This window comes from Triturus cristatus, chromosome 4_2, assembly GCF_964204655.1.
Source record: "Triturus cristatus chromosome 4_2, aTriCri1.1, whole genome shotgun sequence".
NCBI classification, from domain to species: Eukaryota; Metazoa; Chordata; class Amphibia; order Caudata; family Salamandridae; genus Triturus; species Triturus cristatus.
Genome location: NC_140586.1, coordinates 977,242,149 through 977,265,256, shown reverse-complemented (window position 1 = coordinate 977,265,256; position 23,108 = coordinate 977,242,149). Strand labels below are relative to the sequence as shown.

At 44.3% G+C, this 23,108-nt stretch overlaps 1 protein-coding gene across 1 annotated transcript in view; it reads right to left on the bottom strand.

The window, feature by feature from the left end:
* LOC146839193 (CD5 antigen-like) overlaps positions 1-23,108 on the bottom strand; it is a 416,800-nt gene that overhangs the window by 262,421 nt on the left and 131,271 nt on the right. Inside the window, exon 4 of the mRNA XM_085603211.1 lies at positions 3,123-3,196. Coding sequence (XP_085459337.1) covers positions 3,123-3,186 — 64 coding nt within the window. The 5' untranslated portion in view covers positions 3,187-3,196. The remainder of the gene's footprint in view (positions 1-3,122; positions 3,197-23,108) is intronic.

The following is a 23,108-nucleotide window of genomic DNA, read 5'->3' as shown; positions in this document are numbered from 1 at the left end:
TAGGCAAACAACCTCAATATTGGGACATCTTTTAATCACAACCCATTTTACAGCACGATTACTGCACTGTTTTTGCATTAACCTTGGTTCTCTTTTTTCTTTCTCTCTTTTTGAAACCTTTGTCTGTGTATACATGAGCTACATGATTTTAAAATTTGCTATGGTTTTTAGTAATCATGCAATACATTTGAATTGAATTGAATGTTAAGCAGCTTGTTTTACCAGAATGCAACCTTATAGTATCGGTTAAATGAAAGGGAAACCCCAAATTAGTTATAAAAATATGTATTTATTATTATAACACTCTCTAGTACTTCACATTATCTCCTACACAGAGATAACTCACAATAGACAACACTTATAGCACAGAATCAATTGAAAGTAGCTCTAATACACAGAGGGCCCCCTGGAGGGGACCTAACCAAATACTAAAATAGTGGTAAAAGAACCACGACTTGAGTCAAGACAATGTCTAGAAGGTGTAGAATTGCTGGGACCCCAAGGAACCATCATTAGTGAGTATGTTGGGATCCCACGGAGGATGGGGGTAGAGTGAGAACACGACCGGGTGCTCCATACAACTCTAGGAAGAGTTGCAGTTGAAGTTTTAAAGTTTAAGGACCCTTCCTAGTGCATTACGAGGAAACCCTTTGGAACTTAGAAGGTTGGAGAGCCACCCCACCCGTGGATACCATAGTACCAGAGATACCTATCCCAGGGAAGCCGGGTGCATAGGGCGGAAGTGGTGTCGGAAACCGTTGTTGTTCTCAATGGGAGACTTCAAATAAATGCCACTGCTGGAAGAGAGAAGAAAGTCCGGTGGAACCCACAAGTGTATTCTTGATGGAAGGAACCTGAAAGCAGAGGGGACAGAGTCTGTTGTGTGTGGCATGTCCTAATAGTGAATTACAGCCAATTTCGTTTTTCACTATTGTAAGGCTACCTGTTCTCCATGAGCCAGTATGGGCTGTTAGAATTGTTACATTCTATGATCCTAACAGACCCAGGGAACATGGTAGAAATTTGAGTTTAGTATGCCTGAACTCAGAATAATAAAATACATCTTTTAGTAAAGTTTGTTTTAATATTCTGTGTTTGCAAATACCACTTTTAGAAAGCTGCTATTTGCTTGCCTAACCATTTCAGCCCGCCTCTGCTAGGATGTGTATCTGCTGTCTGTTTTCTGTGAGTGACAGGGCTGGGGAATTCCAGGAGACAGGCTGGGGCAGCCCGGTGGTGAATAGAGAGATTTACATCCAGATGGGTGGGAGGAGTACACCTGGACTCTGAATAGAGCTGTGCTCTGCCACCACAATGCTGGATCCACCTCCTGTGGAGCGGCTGATGTCTCTGCCCTGCACTCTGAATGGAAAGTCAGAGTCATGTCAACAAAGTGCTCAGGAACTGGTTTGGACTGGGCAAAGGCCCCTCTACCCCAGAGGAACAAAGGAATTAGGGGTATAAGTATTGGGACCCTGCTCCCAAGAAATTAGATCCTGCTTGACAAGAAGAACCTCTGCCTGAGGAGAAGGAACTGGGAAAGCTGTAAGGAGGAGTACTGTCCCTGACCTGGGAGATTGGCCTGAAGTGGTTGCCTTGCTGCTGAAGGAGAGGAGAAAGACTACAAAAGACTTTATTTCAACTTGTGCTTAAAAAGATCTCCAAGGGCCTGAGTAGAGCTGGCCTCCTGTTAAGAGGTCCCAGGAACAAAAGGACTTCACCCCCAGCTTCCCCCTGAACTCTATTGTATGAGTTCTGCCCCTCCTAGAGTGCTGGAACCAGTTTTGGGGCCTCTGGGAGCTGTGCCTGCTGTGGGAAGCTGGCCAAGAAGAAAGAAATTAAAGATCTCCACTTTTTCACGCACAGCCGGCTTAGCGAGAAAATTTCCGTCGCACCGCTCGTTAGCGTGCAGAATTTTATCGCTGAGGACATCGTCGCAGAGCCTGCTGCCGCTGAGCCCGATCAGCGCTGGGAAAATCGCCGCCCCGATCGTTAGTGGACCGAATTCGATCACTACTAGCCCAAGATCCGCACTCCGCCTGTTAGCGGGAAGAATTCTATTGCTGCGAACAAGCCAAGATCATCGCACCACTCGTTAGCGTAATTTGTCACACTTTGTCCCATTTTTTGGTCCATCGGAACGCTTCCAGCTACTTCCTTACCCAAGTTTGCTTTTGAGTGTTGGCCTCGCTGCTGGAGAGCCTTTTGGCTCTTCAGCAGGAGGTACATGCCTCACGCCAGGAAAACCAAGACCTAAGAGCCGAGATGGGGACCCTACGTAGGGAGGTAGCAGGTATCTCTAGGAGCGGAAAGGCCACCACAACGGGTGGCGGCCCATATATTAAGGACTGGACTCCTCCCCCACCCATGTCTTCCCCAGGGGTGGGGTCACAGGGTACAGGCTTTTTCTCAGTGCCCATGGTGAACCCTCCGTTCCAAGGGGGCACTCCCACCGCCCATGTTGTTCAGAACCCCGGTATTCCCTTGGCCCCACCAGAACGGTTCTATGGTGACCCCAAGAAATTCCTCAATCAGAGCCGGCTCCATTTTCTGTGCAAACCCGCCATCTTCCAAGATGACGCTTCCAAAACGTCATTTATGATGTCTTACATGGGGGGCAATGCGGCCAGTTCCTGCCGTTTCCCTGTCATGCAGCACAGTGCAGCAAGCTGACTGACTGCACTGCGTGAAATATTGGTAAATATGTCCCCCGTCTCTCAGTGGGGGATGTGCAGAGTGGAAGTGATAGCATCAGTTCATTGAATGCATGCCTTGTGCCCTTGAAGGTCACTGGTGTGGATGGTGCTGGGCATGTTTGTCACCGGTTACTTGATACACATATATGGCCAATGCATTCATTACTAGTACAGCCGTCTCTCTTGGAATGGGTTGGAGTCTCTTCATCTGCAGCAGGCACTAATCTTAGAGTTTATTGTATTAAATCATTTTTACACCGACTGGACGTGCATCACCAGTTCTATATCACCAGAAGCACTTTAGATTCTACTGAACATTACGTTGCACACTTTACCTCTCTGGGTCAGATTAAGGGTAATTTCAACAGACTTTGGTCATCATTACATGACATTACTACCCCTTGCTCAGGCTGAGTCTGTACTCACTGTAGGGAGGCTGAAGGGCAGCAAATCTCAGGACCAGAAGAAGGCAAACACTCTTCACCAGCATCCTGGAGGCTCTGAAAAAAGAATGAAAAGACTAGTTTACTCTAAAATGACCTGTTTTATTCCCCATTTCTTGGTAACCCAGGACTTATGTGACTGCCTTACTAGCATTTTGAACATTTCAGTGATAACAAACACCAGAGTAAATTAAAATGAAGAATGAGCAGGAAATTGAGGAGTAAAAATACACACCTCACTCTTTTGACATGAAACCTGGATCATCTGTGTAACAGCATTAACCTTAATGCACTGACGCTCAGAAAAGAGAAGGATTTAGAAGGAGATGGAGAGGGTAAGTCCCCCAATCCCAAGTGCTTATTACCAGCCCTGCCAAGTACAACACATCAGGCTTTAGACACATACATTTCAATGTGATGCTGAAATGCATTACCTCACAGATGATGCATTTTGCTTTATGTGTCACTGCTGAAGGACTGCCTAAAACTGTGGAGTGTGTGGCAGCTGTCACTGCATCTGCTGTGGCCTGCACGCGCAGCTCACGCAGGCTTAGGGTGCTTACAGCTGAGCGATGGGCTTCTTGCAGGCTCACTGCTCTGCTGCAATGTATCTTGTTTCCGATGGTGCCTTGCAGCTCTGAGTCAGACAGCCTGCTGCCTCACATCATGAGGTAGTGCCCAATGAGTCAACCGGGCCTGGCAGTCAGGTTGTAATAAGTCTGGCCACCTGTGGCACTTTAGGGGGACGTCACATCTTCCTGCTAGTGGGGATCTGCCTGCAGCTGGGCAGCCTGGAGTGGACAAAGGAGGTGGGTGGGAAACTGAAATGATTGCTGCCTTTGAGGGGTCAGTAGTTTGTTGCCTGAGGAGCCTGGCTCCCGACTTCAATTAACCCCTGATTCGTTGAAGCTGACTAGAGTAGAGTAGAGTAGAGGTACTCTGACCCCATATTTGAGTACTGGATGTGTTAGCGACACAAATTATGTGTCCAAAATGTTATTTTTTAATCACATGCGATATTCAGTATGACGCCACGACTGCCAGTGCTGCACCCCGTGTACCATCATGGGGACATCACGACTATCGACGACCTTGTGAATATTGGTGGGAATATAAAAAAACATATATTAGTAAATCATTAATACGCATTGTTATAGATATATTAAGATTTTGATAAATGTTTTTATAGAGCTATTAATATAGTGAGTTATGTACTTTGATTGTTAGAATTAATCATATAGTTTTTTTATGTGGTGGTGGCTATTGAATTCCTGCTTTTGCTTTCTGCCGTCAGGACGTAACTGCGGAGATCGAAATGACCAACGGCCTCATGAACTGCAGCCTCACCTCAAAAATGGAAAATAGGTTTTAGAGATGGTTGCTCTAGAAATACACTAGAAAGGTATGAGTTTGAAGTGCACAATAATAATCTTCTAGTGTGTAAAATACTGTAAAATGTGTGCATATATGTGTTTTAACTTTATGAAAAAGGTGTGATCATCGCGGTTAACGACATCGTCGCAACGTCACGAATATCCACAAAAAAAAAAATAGGTCTGAAAGATGGTTTTTAAAGAAACTTAGTACAAAAATATGAGTTTAAACCTGCTTTGAAAGAAGTATGTATATAGTAAAATGCGTAGAGCAATATTCAGAATGGTTTACATATTATTATTTTTGGATGAGTTGGTGACCATTGAATTTCTGCTTTTGTTTTTCAATTTCACAACATGTCTTTTGGCATCATGATTACCAAGGCATTGCGATCTCCAAGTTTTATATAGTGCTGGCTAGACCCACAGGTATCAGAGCGCTTTACATAAGGTTCCACAGAAATTACAAAATTACATCAGTTACACGTTACCTCAGTTACTGGAAGTTACTAGAAGCGTAGGGACCTGGGGGTTCCATAAGAGAGAGTAGCATATCGTCTGTAAAAAGCGATATTTTATGTTGGACACTGCTAAAGGAAGCTCCTTGAATCTCTGGGTTTGCCCTGATAGACATCGCTAGGGGCTCTATGCTAAGGGCAAATAATATGGGTAAAAGGGGGCATCCCTGGCGAGTGCCTCTCGTGTGAGAGAAGGGTTCTGAGCGTATCCCATTAACTTGTACTCTGGAACATAGTTGAGGGTAATTAGCCCGAAGCATGGTTGTAAATTTGGGGTCCAACCTGAATTGTGTTAGTGTGTTAAAAAGGAACCCCCAATCCACTGTGTCGAAAGCCTTCTCAGCATCTAGTCCTACCAGAACTGCTGGGATATGTTTTTTGTTGGCTTTCTCAATGAGGTGAACTAGGCGGCGAGTGTTGTCATGTGTCTGTCGACCTTTGATTGATCGGGGTGGATGAGGTCGGGCATGAGGTCGTTCAGTCGGGTTGCCAGGATAGAGGAATAGAGCTTCGCATCTAGATTTAAAAGGGTGATGAGGCGATATGAGGCACATAGTTGTGGGTCTTTCCCTTGTTTCGGTATAACGGTAATCACTGCTTCAGCCATTGAGCTGACGTCTCGCCTTCGTCCGCCATTTTGTTAAAGAGCCGGGTGAGGTGGGGGATTAAGTCTGGTGCAAAGGTTTTGTAAAACTGGGCTGTATATCCGTCTGGACCCGGGGCCTTGTTTGGTTTAAGAGCTTTGATTGTGGCAGATATTTCCTCGAGGGATATGGGGGCAGTAAGTCTGTCGTTCCATTCTGGCGATACCTGTGGGAATTGTAAAGTCTGAAGATAATCATATTGTTTATTCAGGTCCCATTGGTCCTTGGTGTAGAGATCCTTATAAAAGGAGCTGAAAAGGGTAGCTTTATCCTGATCCTTGTGTGTCAATATATGGTGTTCCCTATGTATACCGCCTATATATTCCCTTTCCTGTTTTTCCTTGAGTTATCTGGCGAGATGTTTGCCAACCTTATTCCCCTGTGAGTATGATAGCTGGCGGAGTTTAAGCAGGGTGAATTCAGCCCTATTGTTGGAGATGGCTCTGAGTTTGCCCCGTAGGGCAGTGAGGTTGTAAATCGTAACTCTAGTGGGATTGGTTTTGTGGGAGGATTCACTGGTGGCCAGCTCTGCTTCTAGTGCCTCTCTCTCCCTGGTCCGCTGTTTGTTCAAGGCAGAATTGAGAGCGATGCATTGTCCCCGGAAGACCGCCTTGAATGCGTCCCAATTGGTGTATGCTGATGTGTCCTCAGGGTTATTTCGTTTAATAAATCTGTAATTGTTTACCTTAGTGATGTGCAATGTACCCTGTCCCTTGTGAGGGCTGCCAGAAAGTACCACCGGGGGGTGGTAAAAGCAATCTTGCTCCATGTTAAGTGAACCGCTACAAGGCCATGGTCCGATATGAAAATAGGGAATATCTTGGCAGTCTGGATCACTCCCATTAGGTTCTGACTCATAAAGATATTGTCGATCCTAGAATATGTGCGGTGTACGTGTGAGTAAAAAGTAAAATCATGTGTGTGGGGATGAAGAGCATGCCACGCATCTATGAGGCCAAGGTCATGCAGCTGTTGCTTAGTGTCTGTGGAAAAGGAGCCTGTGTCTGCACGGTTTGGGTGGGTGCTTTCTAGGTCTGGGTGCCAGGTGACATTGAAATCGCCCAATAGAAGTGTTGGTCCCTCTGCAAAATCCTGAATTTTCCCCACTATTGTGTTTAGGAAGGCTGTCTGTACTGTAATAGCGGCATATATTGCCATGAATATGCATAGTGTGCCCTTCAGAGCTCGTTTAACCATAACTTAGCGTCACTCTTTATCGGTCTGGACATCTAAAGGTTGGAATTTTGTGGAGGTGTGAAAGAGGAGAGCCGCTCCTCTGTGTTTAGTAAGAGAGGAGGATCTGTATATCAGGGGGTATTGTTTGTGTTGGAAGCGTGCATCCTCGGCTCTAGCGAGATGTGTCTCCTGGAGAGCTACAATGTCAGTGTGATGATCGGTGAGATATTTCCAGACCTTTGGAAGCTTTTGAGAAGAGTTAAGACCCTTGACGTTCTATGAGCCAATAGTAAATGCCATATAGTGGACGTGAACACCCCTTCTCCCCCTAGCGTAGCTATATGATGTGCCTCCGTACATAGTCAATGAACGACCATAAAAGAATGTTAAAAAGCTGCCACCAGCCCATAGTCCCTCCCCCCTCCCCTAAACAGAAATAAACTAGAACCAACATTACCAACTTCAGCGGTTGTGGATCCGCTGAGAGGTTCCCAGTTGAGGGTTGAGGAACCCCCATGGGAACAGTGGAGGGAAGGTACGACCGAGGTCCCCGTCCACGCCCATTCTGAACATTTCTTGGAGTTATGGTTGCCAATAATAGTGCGGTTATCTAGTAAAGTCAGTGCTGAAGAGTCCCACCCGCGGGTATGTTGACAGAACCTCCACCTTGTGTCCCTGTAATGGATAGCCTCTGAATTGTCTGTCCTATATTTCCTCTCCGTGAAGATCTCGCTGCACAGCTGAGGTGCCCCAGGAGGGAGAGGGCCGCAGCTCAAGGGTTCATGGGCTTTAGTTGGCAGAGGGGCAAGGTTGCCCAGGGTGTGTCTTACCAGCAGGTCCCCACTTTGAGTCCTGCAGTCCCTGCTATGTTCTTCTAGTAAGGGTGTGGGCCGCCGCTGTATTCATCGGCCAAGAACAGGTGAACAGCTCGGAGAGAGGCAGTGGAGTCCAGAGAGTCAGAGGATAGGCCCAAGAGATCTAGCCCCTCCTGCAAGTCAGAGATGTGGCGTTGTTGAATTCAAAGGAGAGACCAAACAAGTATGTCCATCTATATCTGATGTTGTCGTCTCGGAAATTCGACATGATTGGATGGAAGAGCTGCCTCCTTGCCAGCGTGGCCGGGGCTAGATCCTGAAAGATGGAGCAAGAGTGGCCCTGAAAAGAGACTGTCCCTTTTATCCTGGCAGCTAGCAATACGGCTTATTTTGCTCTGTAGGAGTGAAATTTGGCAAGGACATCGCACAGTCGTCGCCATTCTCCAGTCGCTAGGCCCCCAACTCGATGTACTCTGTCAAACTTTATTTTGATGGCCTGCGGGTGAAGAACGTCAGAAAAAAGACCCTCCAGGAAGGCCTCGAGATCCAGCCCCTCTGCTCCCTCCTCCAAGTCCCGGATATGCAGGTTCTCCCTCCATGCTCTATTTTCGAGGTCCTCAGCCTTGAGCTGTGTCTGATGTATTTGATCTTGAAGGGTGCAGATGTCCTCTCGCATAGTGGCAGAGTGCTTATCTAGGTCCTGAGCGTGTGCTTCCAGATCCACCACTCTCGTGCCCACGGAGTCTACATCTTGTTGTAGGGAGTTGAGCAGTCTAGTGAGGCTTGGATTTCAGTTGCTCAATCGAGGCCTTGAGATCTTGACTCAGTTCCTTCAATAATTCTGTCTTGAAGTCCCGTAGCGTGGCTAGAAGATCGTCTTTAGTGAGAGTCATGGCGTCTGTTCCCGCGTCTTGCTCAGGTGGTAGGTGCTTGTCTGGTGGCGCAAAGAAATCAGACCCTTTATTCTGTGCTTTACTTATCCCCTTCTTCGACGGCATAAGGGCGGGTCCGTTCGAGCAGTAGACAGTGGCCAGGTGGGGGATCTATTGATAGGGGGACTCCGATCATAGGTAAGTCGTCACCTGAGGTTCAGGTGCCACATGTACTGAAACCTGCGTCCAGGTCTTCTCCTTTACCCGTTCAGGTGGAAGAGCCTTGAGGGCTGCTCACCTCTGTGTCCGTCGCTGGGCTGTGCTTATCATTCTGTGGATCCCACTGTATGCAGTGGGACTCAATCTGTGGTGGGACTTCACGCGGTGTGGCCATTGTGGTGTATGCAATAGGAATTGCCTCCTCCATTGAATCCCTAGTAGGCACTCCTGAGGCAAGCCGCATCGTTGGGCCTCCTAGCAATGCTGGAAGGTGTTTGCTGGTGGGGTGCTAGAAGTTGCGCGTGGGGCAGTGATCACGTTAAATGAGGCATAGGCCGGGTCTTAGAAGGAGGTTTTCCTCAATAGTCCTGTATAGGGCCCAGCCGCCATATTAAAGTCAGGCATGGCGCGTGGTAGGGGTCGTATGGTGGGTATGCAGTCATCTCTCTTCAGGAGGCACTCGTACAGGATTCAGGCACCGCAAATGGGACTTTCATCAGACCCCCAACCACAATCTTGCCCCCCACACACCTGGCGGGTCTAGAGGGATCAGCCACCCCTCACAGAGCTTTTCCTGGTAAGAGTTCCAGCGCAGTGACACTCACTCCTTCAAGAGCACGGCAGCCGAGGATTGAGGGGTGGCTAATTTGGGTACAGACTGCGGCGCGGAATATATGGCCTTCAAGAGTCTTCCGGTTGAACCCCCGCTACTCAAGCGTCTGGTGGGCCCCGCCGAGCCGCTCACTCCGCTCGGGGGCCGTTTCCGTTGTCAGTGCCGGTGAAGCTGGCAGCACTCTCGCCCTCTCGCGGTGGTAGCAAAGATGAGGAGCGGCCACTCCGGTCTCAATTCGCACCACCTTAGCGCCGCAACAGCTCGTTGAGCCCCTCACTGGTGAGCGGCGGTGCCCTTCCCCCGCAGTGTGGCGTCCACCATCTTGATCAGCGCCGGGTCACCGGAGCAGGGCTTCCCTCGAAGGCTAGAACTGTGAAAGCAGGAACCTGAGGTGCTCTGTTTATGCCCCGCGTAGTCAGCTTGCCAGTGTTATGTTTCCCGGCCAGAAAGGCGACAATGGACCGCAGATAGCAGTTCAGGAGCCAAGCGTGGACCGGGGAGCCGAGACAAACTACGTCTGTCCGGCCATCTTCCTCCTTGTATAATTTTTGGGCGATTCTGCATTGGACACCCAAACAAGTGAGGTATCATTTTTATTGAGAGACCAAGGGAAACGCTGAGTGGTAGGATATCTGCGCTGACGCGGTGATCCCATGCAGAAATGTAAGGAAAATTTGATTTTTCAAGCTAAATTTGAGGTTTGTAATGGATTCTGGGTAAGAACACTTTGGGGGATCCACACAAGCTACACCTCCTTAGACTCCCCCAGGTGTCTAGTTTTTAGAAATTTCTGGGTTTGGAAGGTTTCCCTAGATGGCTGCTTAGCCGGAACCAGAAACGCAGGTGCCCCCTTGAAAAAAAACAGTTGCTTTGTAATATATAATTTTGATGTCTCCACAATAAGTTTTGGGGCCTTCCCTGTCGCTGGTACTTGAGCCACCCACACAAGTGAGGTACCATTTTTATTGGGAGACTTAGGGGAATGCTGGGTGGCAGGAAATTTGTGTTGGCCTGGTGATCCCACAACTTTATAACACAGAAATGTGAGGAAAATACGACTTTTAAGTTAAATTTGAGGTTTGCAGGTGACTCTGGGTGAGAAAATATTGGGGATCCAAGCAAGCTACACCTCCCTGGACTTCCCAAGGTGTCTAGTTTTCAGAAATGTCAGGGTTTGGTAGGTTTCCCTAGATGGCTGCTGAATCCGGGACCAAAAATGCAGGTGCCTTCCTTGCAAAAACACATTTGGGCAGAAAGACTGCCAACTTTTGGGAAGGGTGGTGGAGTTATAATGCCCTTTTAGAGCAGCCCCCACCCCTAACTTTTGACACAAAGATGATCCTTGGTGTCTAGTGGGCTTTCTGCCCCCGGGGGAGATTACAGTGATAACCTCCTCCTGCCTCTGAGGGGGCAGAAAACCTGTCCCTTTTGTGTTGGAGGCTGGGGCATTGGATTCCTCATTGTGGGCAGCCCCCACTTCTCTTTTATAAAAAAAAACAAATCATCCCTGGTGGCTGGTGGGCTTTTTGCTCCCCCGGTGAGGCAGATAATGGGCTATTGCACCCATCTGTACCCGCATGGGCAGAAATACTGTGCCACTTTTTGGGAGGGTTGTGGGCATTCTAATGCCCATTTAGGGCCACCCATACGCCTACGTTTTCTTCTTTTGAGTTTGCCATTTAGCTCTGAGGTTGTTGAGGAGAGGAAGTGAGAAAATGTAATGATTCATCCAATCATATAGTCCCGACATGATTCATCGGGAGCTGCTCCATGTCCAGAGTTAGGAGAGTATTGGAGATGCCTCTAGGGCCCATGGTCTTGATCCCAATGTACTTTGGAGACAGTGTTGTAGTTGAAGATACCGCCACAACTGTTGACGTAGGAGCTATACTCTTCTCAGAGTGACTTGAAAGGCTTGAGGGTCCGGTTGGCAATGACCGTTTTCTAGTCTATGGATGCCTGCTGCTTGCCACTGTTCCCAGTTAGGGATCTCATCTCCAACTCTTAGGCGAAAGTTGTCCCATAGGGGAAAGCGCACATAGAAAAGGGTTCCACTCCCAGAAGCCAATGCCCTCTCCTCCAGGATTTCATCATGGTCTGCATCACTGGGTTGCCTAAGGATATCTGGGGCATTTAGCCCCTGCACAGAGGGTCAAGTCCCTTTTGAATTGAAAGTAGCAAGCGCTTAACCGTTACCCACTGTGGCAAATCTGTTGCCCCATGGAGCATGTAGGCCAGCTGAGAGAGGTGGAGGACCACAGCATAGTGTTTGACTGACTGTAGGCCTATACCTTCACATGAGCAGCATGCTAAGAGTTTAGTGTAGGCCAGACGAGGGTGGGAAAACCCCCAGACAAAGTAGCGGATCCCTGTATACACTCAGTGTACCATTGACAGTAGAACTAAAAGAGGTATCATGCCAAGGGCATATGTGAACCTCGGGAGCATGACCATCTGTACTGCTTGCGCTCTCCCCCAGATAGATAGGCCTACATAGGAACGTGTTTCAAAATCGTGGGAGGGTCCAGGTTGTCTGCCACCATGTGATCTGGGGCCCTGTTGACGAAAATCCTTAGGTATTTGAGATGCGATGAAGTCCAGCAGAAGGGATAGCCTAGGATCACCACCCTCGTGGTCATATGTGATGGGGTAGCACTTCACTCTTGCCCCAATTCACTTGGTTATCCTGACATATCCGCAAAGCCATCTATTATGTCCATCAGGGCTGGGAGTGAGTGCTGGAGACCAGAGAGTGCTAGGAATATATCGTCTGCATACAAGTAGATCCTGGATTCCCCGTCTGGCAAGGTTATGCCAGTGAGAAGCTAATGGATAGTGACTGCAAGGGGTTCCATGGTCAGCAGTTACATACAACAGGGGAGACAGTGGGCAGCTCTGTTGTATTCCCCTCCTGTTCAGGAAATGAACTGACAGGAAGCACCCAAAATTGACATGTGCAGTGGGACAGTCAAAGAGCAAGCAGATCTTGGCAATTAATTTCTACCCGAGGCCAAATCTTTTCAAGACAGCAAAGCATGTACGACTTCTCCATTTGAGCAGTGGAGCATCACCCCACACACCCCAGAGCTGAAAAATTAATTTCTAATAAAGTTTATTTATTACTATTTTATTTTTCAGTAACCTGTCCTGAACTGTCAGGATGGGGTGAGGCCAGTGATGCTGAGTGGCAGCAGCAGGGAGCTGTGCTCTTTAAAATTAGCATGTCTCTTTGGGCCGTCTGTCTTGTGATGGTCGACCAGACATGTACATTTTCAAGTTCTCTAGCATTGCTGTCTTAGACAGCTGGGTGTGTGAACGTGTCGGCCTCCAGTGCTCTTAGGAGCACTGAGAGAGAGCCTTGGTGCTGCTCTCATACTGACCAGTATTGGGCTGTGCAGTTTCCGGGTCTGGAGCTTCCAGGAGGAAAGAAGACACCAGAGGGAGCATGACGTTGCGCTTCAAAGTTAACATGGCTGCAAGGAGCATGTACCCATTGAGGAAGGAGATAGGCCTGTAGCTGTCACACTGGAGGGGGAAGCTCAGAGTGATGTCCTTTTAGTGTCTTAAGTTCATATTCTGCTTTGGATGTGTATAGCACATTGAAATCCATGCCAGCCTTCTCTAAGCAGCAGCATGTCAGAGGTGAGGGCTTTGCAGTGTAGAGGCAAGTGAGGGTTCCCTTTGACATTTCACTGTCCTCACATTTGCCAGAGCTGCATCTCTCATGACTTGACCGCATATGGTGACCTTTGCCGCTGCCCATAGGGTCCTTGGGATAAAACGGAGCCCATATTGTCTCATAGGTATGTGGAATGTGCTTGCACAGTTGGACTTCACCCTGGGGTATGCAGTAGCGCAGTCTGCTCAAATGCCATGGTTTATGGACAAGGGAGACCAGACCCAGGTCCAGGTGAGCATTACTAGAGAATGATCAGAGAACTTGGCATCCGGGATCTGAGACTCCCGGGTGTTGGCCACTAATCGATGAAAGACCAGGAAGTAGTCCAGCCTTAATTGGGTGTCATCTACTGGTGAGAGGAAGGTAAATTCCCGGTCTTCCGGTTGGGAGAGCCGCCAATGATCCATCAGTCCATGGTCAGGGAGCACATCCCTCAAAATGGCCCTGTCTGCATTGTTACCCATGTCTGATGGCTTGGTTTGGTCCAGTTCCGTGTCTCTCATGCCAGGTTCTAGTCTTCCCAATTACATATTGTGAGGCCCCAATCTCGTTAAGGAGACAGCTAAGCTAGAGGTAAGAGTGGCACTTGAAGCCTGTTGGGGCATACATTGAGCCCATGCTAAGCATTCGCTCCCCTATCTCTTCAATTTGACAAAGATATGTCAGTCCTCTGGGTCTGACCAGAAGTTGTCGACAGTGACGGGTAGCGACTTGGGGTGGAGAACCGCAACTCCACATTTTCTGAGGGGCCAACCCATTTCTGTAGCAGCTTTTCGGATTCTATGCTGGAAAGATGCAATTCCAGTACCAGGGCCAATTCCACCTATTTAGACTGCAAGTCGGGAAATACCTTTTTGCGCTTTATGCCGTGTATTAGTCACTTGACATTCCATGAGATGGCATGTAAGGGGGGTATGTTACAGAGGTTTTGTGGCTTGTGGCTTGTGGGGCGGATCTTGGGTGTGTCGGTGACATGAGCAGTAATGCTCCAGCAGGAGAAGGTCCAGGAAGCAGGGTCTTAGCCTAGGAAGGGTGGCGAGGGACGTAAGGTAGGTGAATATGAAAAGGGTGCAAGGGAGGGTTTGAATAGGCCTGGGCGGTAAATTACGTTCCACTCGCGGAATTTGCGGAATTTGGGTAATTTTGCGTTCCGAGGAAAACGTGGAATTGCCCAAAATTCTGCGTTCCGCAGCTTGGCGGAATTTTTTGCTTGTTCGCGTTCTCAAAATGCATGTTTGCGAGATATTTCCCCCCAAGCACGCAAACAGCATTCGCGAACTGTAAAAAAGCATCGCAAACAAGCAATCCCGCATGTTCGCGGAATTTCTGCGTGCTTACGGAGATTTTTACAATTTCGCGGAGATTTGCGTAGCGCGACTATGCAAATTCCGCCCACCCCTAGGTGTGAAGCAGTGGCTGGGGCACATGGTTCCCTCTGACACATCCCATCCTGGTCCTCCAACGGTGGTAATGAAGCAATTGTCTACGGCTGCAAGCCATTTCTCCATCCCATCCACTCAGTGGACAGTATACAGTGCACTAATAAACCCCTAGTGTCTAAAATGCAGTAAAATGTGCACATATATGTGTTTTACACTTTATAGAAAAGTGCACAATCATTGCGTTTATCAATGTCTTTGTGATACTCAGATTACTCACAAACATGTAAAATTGGTTTAAAAGTTTTTTTTTGTACAAACTCCTCATAAAAATATGACTTTAAACAGTGCAGTAATAAACCCTTTGGGCCCGATTCACAAAAGTAAACTGAGACAAAATCCTAACTTTAAGACTTTCGGTATTAACAGAGGCATTTAGGAGTAGTAATGTTAGAATTTTGTCTTAAGTTTGACTTAAGTTTGACTTAAGACAAACTTAAGACAAACTTAAGACAAAATCCTGTCTTAAGTTTGTATTAAGTTTGTCTTCCGTTGGTCTTAAGTTTGTCTTAAGTTTGTCCTAACTTTACTACTCCTAAATGCCTTTTGTGAATACCTAAAGTCATAAAGTTAGGATTTTGTCTCAGATTACTTTTGTGTATCGGGCCAAATGTGTCTAAAATACTGTAAAATGTGTACATATTTATGTGTTTTTTTACACCTCTTAAAAGAGGCGATTGTCACTGTTTACCAAAGTCATTGCAACACTCCGCATAATCCCGAAGGCGTGAAGTAGGGTTCAAACATGTTTCTTTTTAAATGACTACAAATATAAGTTTACAATTATGTTCTTTAGGTGAGTAATGTGTGTATTGTAATAGGTAGAATGATTTTTTTAAGTTATATATTTATAATATGGTGGTGGATTTTGAATGTTTGCATTCGTATAGCGATTTCACAATGTGAATGAGATCATTGTGATGTTGCCGCAAATTTAAACAATTCTGAAAAAAAACATTTTACAAGAAAATTAACAACATTTTGGGCTATTGGGTGGCTCTGAGAAGAGCTGTTGTGTTAAGAGTATGTATAAGATAGCTACATATAAGAATATGTGCAAATTTTCAGGATGCCTAGAAACACCCTGTTCATCTGTAAAGTGAACTCCATCACATTTAGATATATATCCATGCATGTCAAAACCCAGATTGGTGTTGTAGATAGGAAAGCAGAAACAGTTTTATTACATGTTTCCTGGCTTTGTCAATCTGCGGACAGAATTAATTTGACCACTTCCATTTCTGTCTTTGGCATATACTACAGTACACCAAGACAGTGTGAGTGAAAAGCAACATCAGTTCTGCAAAGGTTTCTTTCATTAGGATTTTCAGCCCTACCCCAGTCAATGTGCCAAGGCCACTCTCAGCCAAGTGCACAATTATGAGGTGGGGAGCTTGGGAATCCACAATTGTATTAACCAAAGGCAGCAGCTGATGAAATGTTAACCCTCTCTAGCCAAACCAACTAATCTCCACTTTTGGCAAACCCAATACCTATCTTTTTTGCAGCCTCTGTAGCCCATTGGCAAAGCAGTGGCTCCAATCCACACTCTAAGCATTTTGTAGGAAGGAGTAGTAGCACACAGGAAAGGTCTATAGCTGAATATTACAGTAGGTGCTATGAAAGACAGTGAAATGCATGTGTGCTGGTGGATTGAAAAAGCCGAGAAATTTGATTGGATGAAGGAATATGTAAGCTGCATTGGCCCTGGTAAATAAATAAAATGTAGTAGAGAGTTGGATATGCTTTTTGGTATGCACAGTAAACCACCCCTGTTGTAGTTAATTTTGTAACTACTATGGACCTTCTGGAATGTGTTATGAAATTGTGACCGATTAGTTCTAGTGGTTTTCAATGGAGATTCATTAGAGGGTATATTAAGGGTGTTAAAAAAAGAGGAATTCATTTTTACAAATTGGAGAGGTTTCAGCTAATTGTTTTATAAGGTAGGTAAGATTCCCTGGAGAGGATGTTCCAAGAAAGTGTGGTATAGTGATAGAAATATAAAAGAATTAAGGGAAGTAGGTTTTCTGACTCCTGTTTTTTTTTATAAAACCATTGAAAATCACAGAAAGAATACAAAAAAGCCAACGGTTACAGGGACGTTATAGTTAGACTGGCATTTCATTTGTATAAAACAAGAGAAATTCAGTATTTATACTTATCTGAGCTAACTAGAACTCCTGTCCCCGCAATACACTGCCTATGACCTCACATATTACATCACTCATGACATAGTCAGTGACATCACTGATGACTTTACTGTTGACATCATCAAAAGAATCTCTGATACACCCACTCATTGCCCCATAGAATCTATCATATACCCACTCCAACTTCCACAATACCATTCACAAGTCCATTCACAGACCTATACCAGTACTTACACACCCACTCACAGATTCATAGATCTACATACACATCCAATCAGTCACCCATACATTCACTTATATACCAACTCACTCACTAACACAGCACCTGACATATTCACACAATGAGTCAGTCACCGATTGAGGAGCTCACACACCTACTCACTCACCCATAGAGTTAATCAAACAGCCACTTATTCACTTATTATCTACTGGCGGTAGATAGTTATAGTTAGGACCGTGTTTCCATAGGAAATCCGCAACATTCTATTTGGAATAACTTTGGCGCCGATTGACGAATCCTCGTGAAATTCTCAAAATAGGTGGGGCGCTCCGCTCCGCTCCTACCCTGAAAGTCTCGGGGAGATTCATCAAGCGGGGGACGAGAAAAAGGGGGGGTCCCAAAACGCGTTTTTCCCATGCATTTTTCCATAGGACCTTTAGTCCAAGCTACAGCCCGAACGGCTGAACAGAATTACTTGATATTTGGCAGAGAGGTAGTCCTCAGGTCAGGGATGTGCCTTTTGCAGGTCTGGAGTCAATCTGTTCATTAGTTCCTGAGCAAATTACAATTAAAAGCATATATATATCTATAGGCGCGCTCTCAGCGCGTAAGGTAAGCATACCGTACGCGCACGCTGCCGTGCGCGAGCTTAATTCTGATTGGTGGTTACATTACTGTAAACATTCGAATAGGTCGAAATCAGAAAGTGTCGGCCGCCATTTTGTGTGTCTCACACTGATAAACAAAGGTGGAAAATGTGAAAAGGGGGCAACGAAGAGAGTTGCAGACCCCCTAGCATTTGTCAGGGGGTCCAAGAAGGACCCAAAAGTGTGAAAAATACATTTTATACTTTTTTTTAAAAATCGCTACGTGTGCGTACGGTAAAATTGCTACGAGCGCGTACGGTAAGCTTACCGTACGCGCACGGCGGTAAAAAATCATTAAAAAAAATATACAATTAAAAATCACATTTAAGTGTTTCAATATTAGGGGGCTCTAAAAAGAGCTGTAGTGTTTATGAAGTGTTTTTTTGTGATACCTACAAGTAAGTACCGATGCAGAGTCTAAAGTTCAAGAGGAAGACTCTGTTCCCTTCATCAGTGAAATGTACACCGTCTCCTCTATAAATGCCTTGCATGTAGTAACGCAAGTTGTTGTGGTATATAGAACCCATACCATAGTCTCTGAGGAAAGCAGAAACAGATTTGTTGACGTGCTTTCTTGCTTTGTCAATCTGTGGACAAAATTGGTTGGACCAGTTCCACTTTTGCCTTTGGCATATATTAGAATATAGAAAGGCAGTTTGTGGAAAAAGTGACATCAATTGCACAAAGGTGTCCTTAATAAGCATTTCCAGACCTACCCCAGTTAAAGTGCCTAGGTCATTTCCACCACAGTGCACAATAATAAGGTTAGGCTGTTGGAGATATAGAAAAGATTTCACCAAAGGCATTAATTGGTGCCACTTTAACCCTCTCTGACCAATCCATTTAATGTCTACATTTGGCAAAGCAAGGTCTCTCACCATACCTCTTTTTTCTGCATACTTTTCACTCCAGAAGACATAGCTATGACCTACAATCCACACTGTGAACATCTTCCAAGGAGATCTGGATGCACTCAGGAGGTGTCTTTCACTAGAATAGCAATATGAAATGAAAGACAGTTGTAAAATGGAGGCATACATACTTTTTTTTAATAAAAAGAACTCATTGGCTGATTCAAACCATTTTACAGTTAAAACTAGGCTGTATGTTTACATTTTTAGAAGCAGGTTTTGTATTCGTTCAGAAAATTGTGTTCCCACAGAAGAATAATTTGGATTTGCTGTTAGGTTTGACAGGTCAAGCACTCTTGCTCTTTGGATTAGAAACATTGTGTGCTGAACTTCTGACCTGTCTGCTCACACCAGTGTTCCATGACCTGTTGCTATGCTAGGAGGTAGAAGTCATGTTGGGGGAAGGGATCATTTGGAAAAGGGTTGAAATTTGCAACCAATAGAAATGTGTGATTTCATTTGAAAAAATGTGGGAAGCACTGTGATTTGAAGATAACATGTATATGTGTGAAAAAAGAGAGGGAAACATTGCCATTTACTGGCTCTGGTGAGAGGAGAGAGGTGTACAGCTCTGAGATTCTGACTCTGATAATCTGCTGTTTGAGTGCCACATTTCTTTCTCAACTAACTAATTTTAAAGATGAGTTATGAGTTTGAGAGGGGATGCATGTGGTGAATTTTACATAAATAATAGAATTGTGTTTCTTCTTTTAAAGTTGTGTTTTACATTTTGTGTTTTGGCAGATATTTAACTGTCTTGAACATGTAAAATATTATGGAGTATGTCTTCACAATAAGTTAAGGTGTACTGGTATCACTGAGGAATACTGTTTGGTGCCTAGAATCAAACTATGAGTCTGTGTGCACACAGGAATTGTTGTCAGAGATTTTATTGGTGTTGGTCTGGTTCTGTAAGAATGGCATTTGTAGGAAAGGGTCAGCTTGTTTTTTGGAACTGTGATGGTTTCCATTCAGCATAAATCAGTATCACACAAATGGGAAGCAAATGCTAACACATTTGAAATTGATATTGTAGATTTTGCTTCTAATCATGCAATGGGTGAGCTTGCTCCTACATATACAAAACTCCAATTAACCCTTGCCACACATGTACTTTTACATACATTACTACAATGTTTATGCTGTTATGGATGCATCCATGCATATGTCTCTTGTAACTGAAAATACTAGGGGTGGGCGGAATTTGCGTAAACGCGTTACGCAAATCTCCGCGAAACGGTAAAAAATCTCCACGAACACGCAGAAATTCCGTGAGCACGCGGAATTGCTTGTTCGCGATGCTTTTTTCCTGTTCACAATCGCTGTTTGCGTGCTCGGGGAGAAATATCTCGCGAACATGCATTTTGAGAACGCGAACAAGCAAAAATTTCGCGAAGTCGCGGAAAGAGGAATTTTGGGCAATTTCACGTTCTCCGCGGAACGCAAAATTACCCAAATTCCGCAAATTACGCGAACGGAACGGAATTTGGCGCCCAGGCCTAGAAAATACACAGTGTGCAGAAGCAGACTCTTAGCACACACCCAGCTGCTTATCCTGTACTATCATGCTTAGTATTCACAACTGAGTAGTGTTTCAGGTAGCAGTGAGTAACGCTAATACATTCATCATTACCAAGGCTCATTTCCTTTGCTGGAGTGTAGTCAGTCACCCAGGTTACACATGTTCATGGTCTGAAAGAGCTGTTTGGACATGTGCTCTTTTCTGTTTCTGAAAACTGTAATGAAAATGTGTCAGACTGTTAGAGTACTTATCATAGCAAAAAAACAGTAGTAAGAGTGGTTTCAAATTGGCAATCAAATTTCGTTTTCTGCCTAGAATCACACCATGAGTCTGTGTGTACACAGGAATTGTTCTTAGAGATTTAATTCGTGTTGGTTTTATTGTGTTTTTCACTCGTAGGAAAGGGGTAGATAGTATTATAAGATTTGAAAAGCTCATAAAAAATATAGTAATATATTTAAATTACATAAATGTATTTTTTTTTTGTTTCTTTCAGGTATTGCTGTAGAGCAGTGAAGTAAATTCAAGATGCCTATAAAGTCAAGAAAGAGAAAAGAACAGAAAAAACATGTATATTTGAAGACAACTGGAGGACCCAAATTAGTTGAAGATGCTCATGTTGGAAAAAAGAAAAAGTCTTCTGGTAAGCAGACAAAGGATTTCTTTAAAAATATCTTCAAAAAAAGGAAAAATTAAAAAAATGTCCCCACTGGAAATACTGTTTCAAGTAGAAAACAACAGGACAAAAGTGACAAATTAATAAATGGTAATGTCGAATCAGAAGCAATAAAGATTGACTTAAAAAGAAAAACAGCATTTAAAGAGATCCGTAGAAAAATGTTTCAGAGAAGAGTGATATCCAATTTGCTAAAGGATGTGAAAAAATATAAGAAAAAAGCGAAATTTTATAAGAGAAAAAAAGATATTGAAACCATTGTAGCTAAGGCTTTAGAATTAAAAAGAAAACTATTCATTTTAATTTTGAACAGGATGCGTACATTAGATAAAATGGTCAATGTAATGAAGTCACAAAGCAAAACGAAAAGAGTAGTGAAAAGAAATAACTTTTGTAAAGTGTTTTCAGGAGAATGGATGCATAGTTCAAGGATTGAAGCATTTTTTAACCCCTTCAGTGCCCATGATGAGCTGGACTCGTCATGGGCCGCGGTTGCGCTGTGCCCATGACGAGTCCAGCTCGTCATAGACCCCGCCCGCTAATGCAACGGCCGGCACAGGGCGGGGAAAGGGGCGGGCACTGAAGGGGTTAATGAAGAGAGTTATCTTCAAAGTAATAGTTTGCTGCATGCAGTTGACACCAGAGGTCGTTGTTATGAAGTGAAAGATGGTTTTGTAATGGAAAAGGAGAAAATGGTTGAAAGAAATGAGGAAGAAGTGATAGCTGAAGAGGTTATGGGGAGAGGTTCTAAAGCCCCAGTGTACACTTGGAATTGTAGTAGTATTTGTACTGTACGACAAGAATCTATTGATAAATTACGTGAGTTTCTAAGAGAATATAGTAAAAAAAAGTGTTAAACAGAAGATTAAGGTGCTTCAAAGACTCGATCCATGCAGAGTGAGAGAGAATACTGGTTTGCAAGGACATTCTCTGGCTTGTCTTTCTAGGAAAGTTTTTCACCATTTTAGGATGCTGGCAGTACATCATACTGAAATGAGAAAATTTGTGAGAAGATTGTATTCTGCTAAAAGTCCAGCATTAAAATTAAGTGAGTTGAATAGGGCTCTATTTCGTGGATCTGTATCAGATGTAGATAAGGTTACTGATGATATTCAGTTTTGTTACTTTGGTCCGGAACAAGAAAGTGCAGGCAATGACACAGTTATTGAGGAAAATGTGGAAGAGAATGTAGAACCCACTGTTAGTAAAAATTTTGAAGATCAAATAACTAAATTTACTGTCATCTCTAATGAAAGACCATTGTTGCCGGAGAAGCCATTATAAAAGTCAAACAAGGAATGTTGATCTTTATAAAAAAAGTGAAGAAGAAGATAATTATAAGTGGAAGGATTTTGCAACATATTTGTTTCTGGAAAATTGTTTTGATTTGGGTGAAGGTCAGCGTATTTGTAAATATTGTTATAACAAGTTAGAGGAAAATAGAATGCCAGCTAGAGCTGTACATAATAATTTAGAATTGGTTGATATTCCTGTAGAACTTTCTGATTTAAATACGTATGAGTCTATACTCATTCAATGGGTTCATCCGTTCCAGACTATAGTACGTATGGAGCCCAAAATCGGTAAATTACCTCCTTCAGATTTACAGAGAGGTTTAAAAGGAAGAGTTGTCTATTTGCCGTTGGATTTCAAAAAAAAATATGGAAACGATTGAAGCAGATAGTTTGGAATCGGAACCATTAGTTATTCTGGTCAATGGTGTACCTACAAAGAATAAGAAAATTTGGCAGGAGCTAGTAGATGTTCGAAAAGTACAAAGAGCAAATTTATATTTGAAAAGGAATAATAAATGGTACGAATCAATTTATATGGATGAAGATGAAGAAGTTTTAGTAGAAGACTCAGAAGTACCAACTGGACAAATGGAAAAAGTGGACAAGTCTAAAGAAGAAGAAATTTATGAACATTTCAGTATACATCCTCTTCATTCAAAAGAAGTTATGGCAAACACCATTGATCTCTTCCAGATGAAAAAACCAAAAAGAACTCCTGTGAGTGTATGGGAGGAGATCTTGGAAGCTCGTTGTTTTCCGCAGCTGTTTCCTACAGGAGAAGGTGGACGGTATGATGAACGCCCAGTACAGATTCCTGCTTCTGAGTATCGGACTACAAGATTATATGCAGAAGATCCAAGATTTCGTCAGAGTATTCCTTATTTGTTCCATCTTTTATTCGAAAGCGACTTGTCTGCACTTTCTTATGCAGTAAATCACATTTTAAAATGTGGAGTACATCTACATAATGTGTCTGCAAAGGATTTTATGAACAAAGTGTAGCAGCGAGATGATCATTTGGAATCACAATTGATCAATCTGATGGCTTGTCAGCGTGGGACAAATGAATATTGGTACCGACGCCATGGAGAATTGAAATGTATGTTACGGAATTTAGGAACTCCTACATGGTTCCTTACCCTAAGCTGTGCCGAGTACGCTTGGGATGATTTACTGGATTTTCTGCGAGAGGCAAAT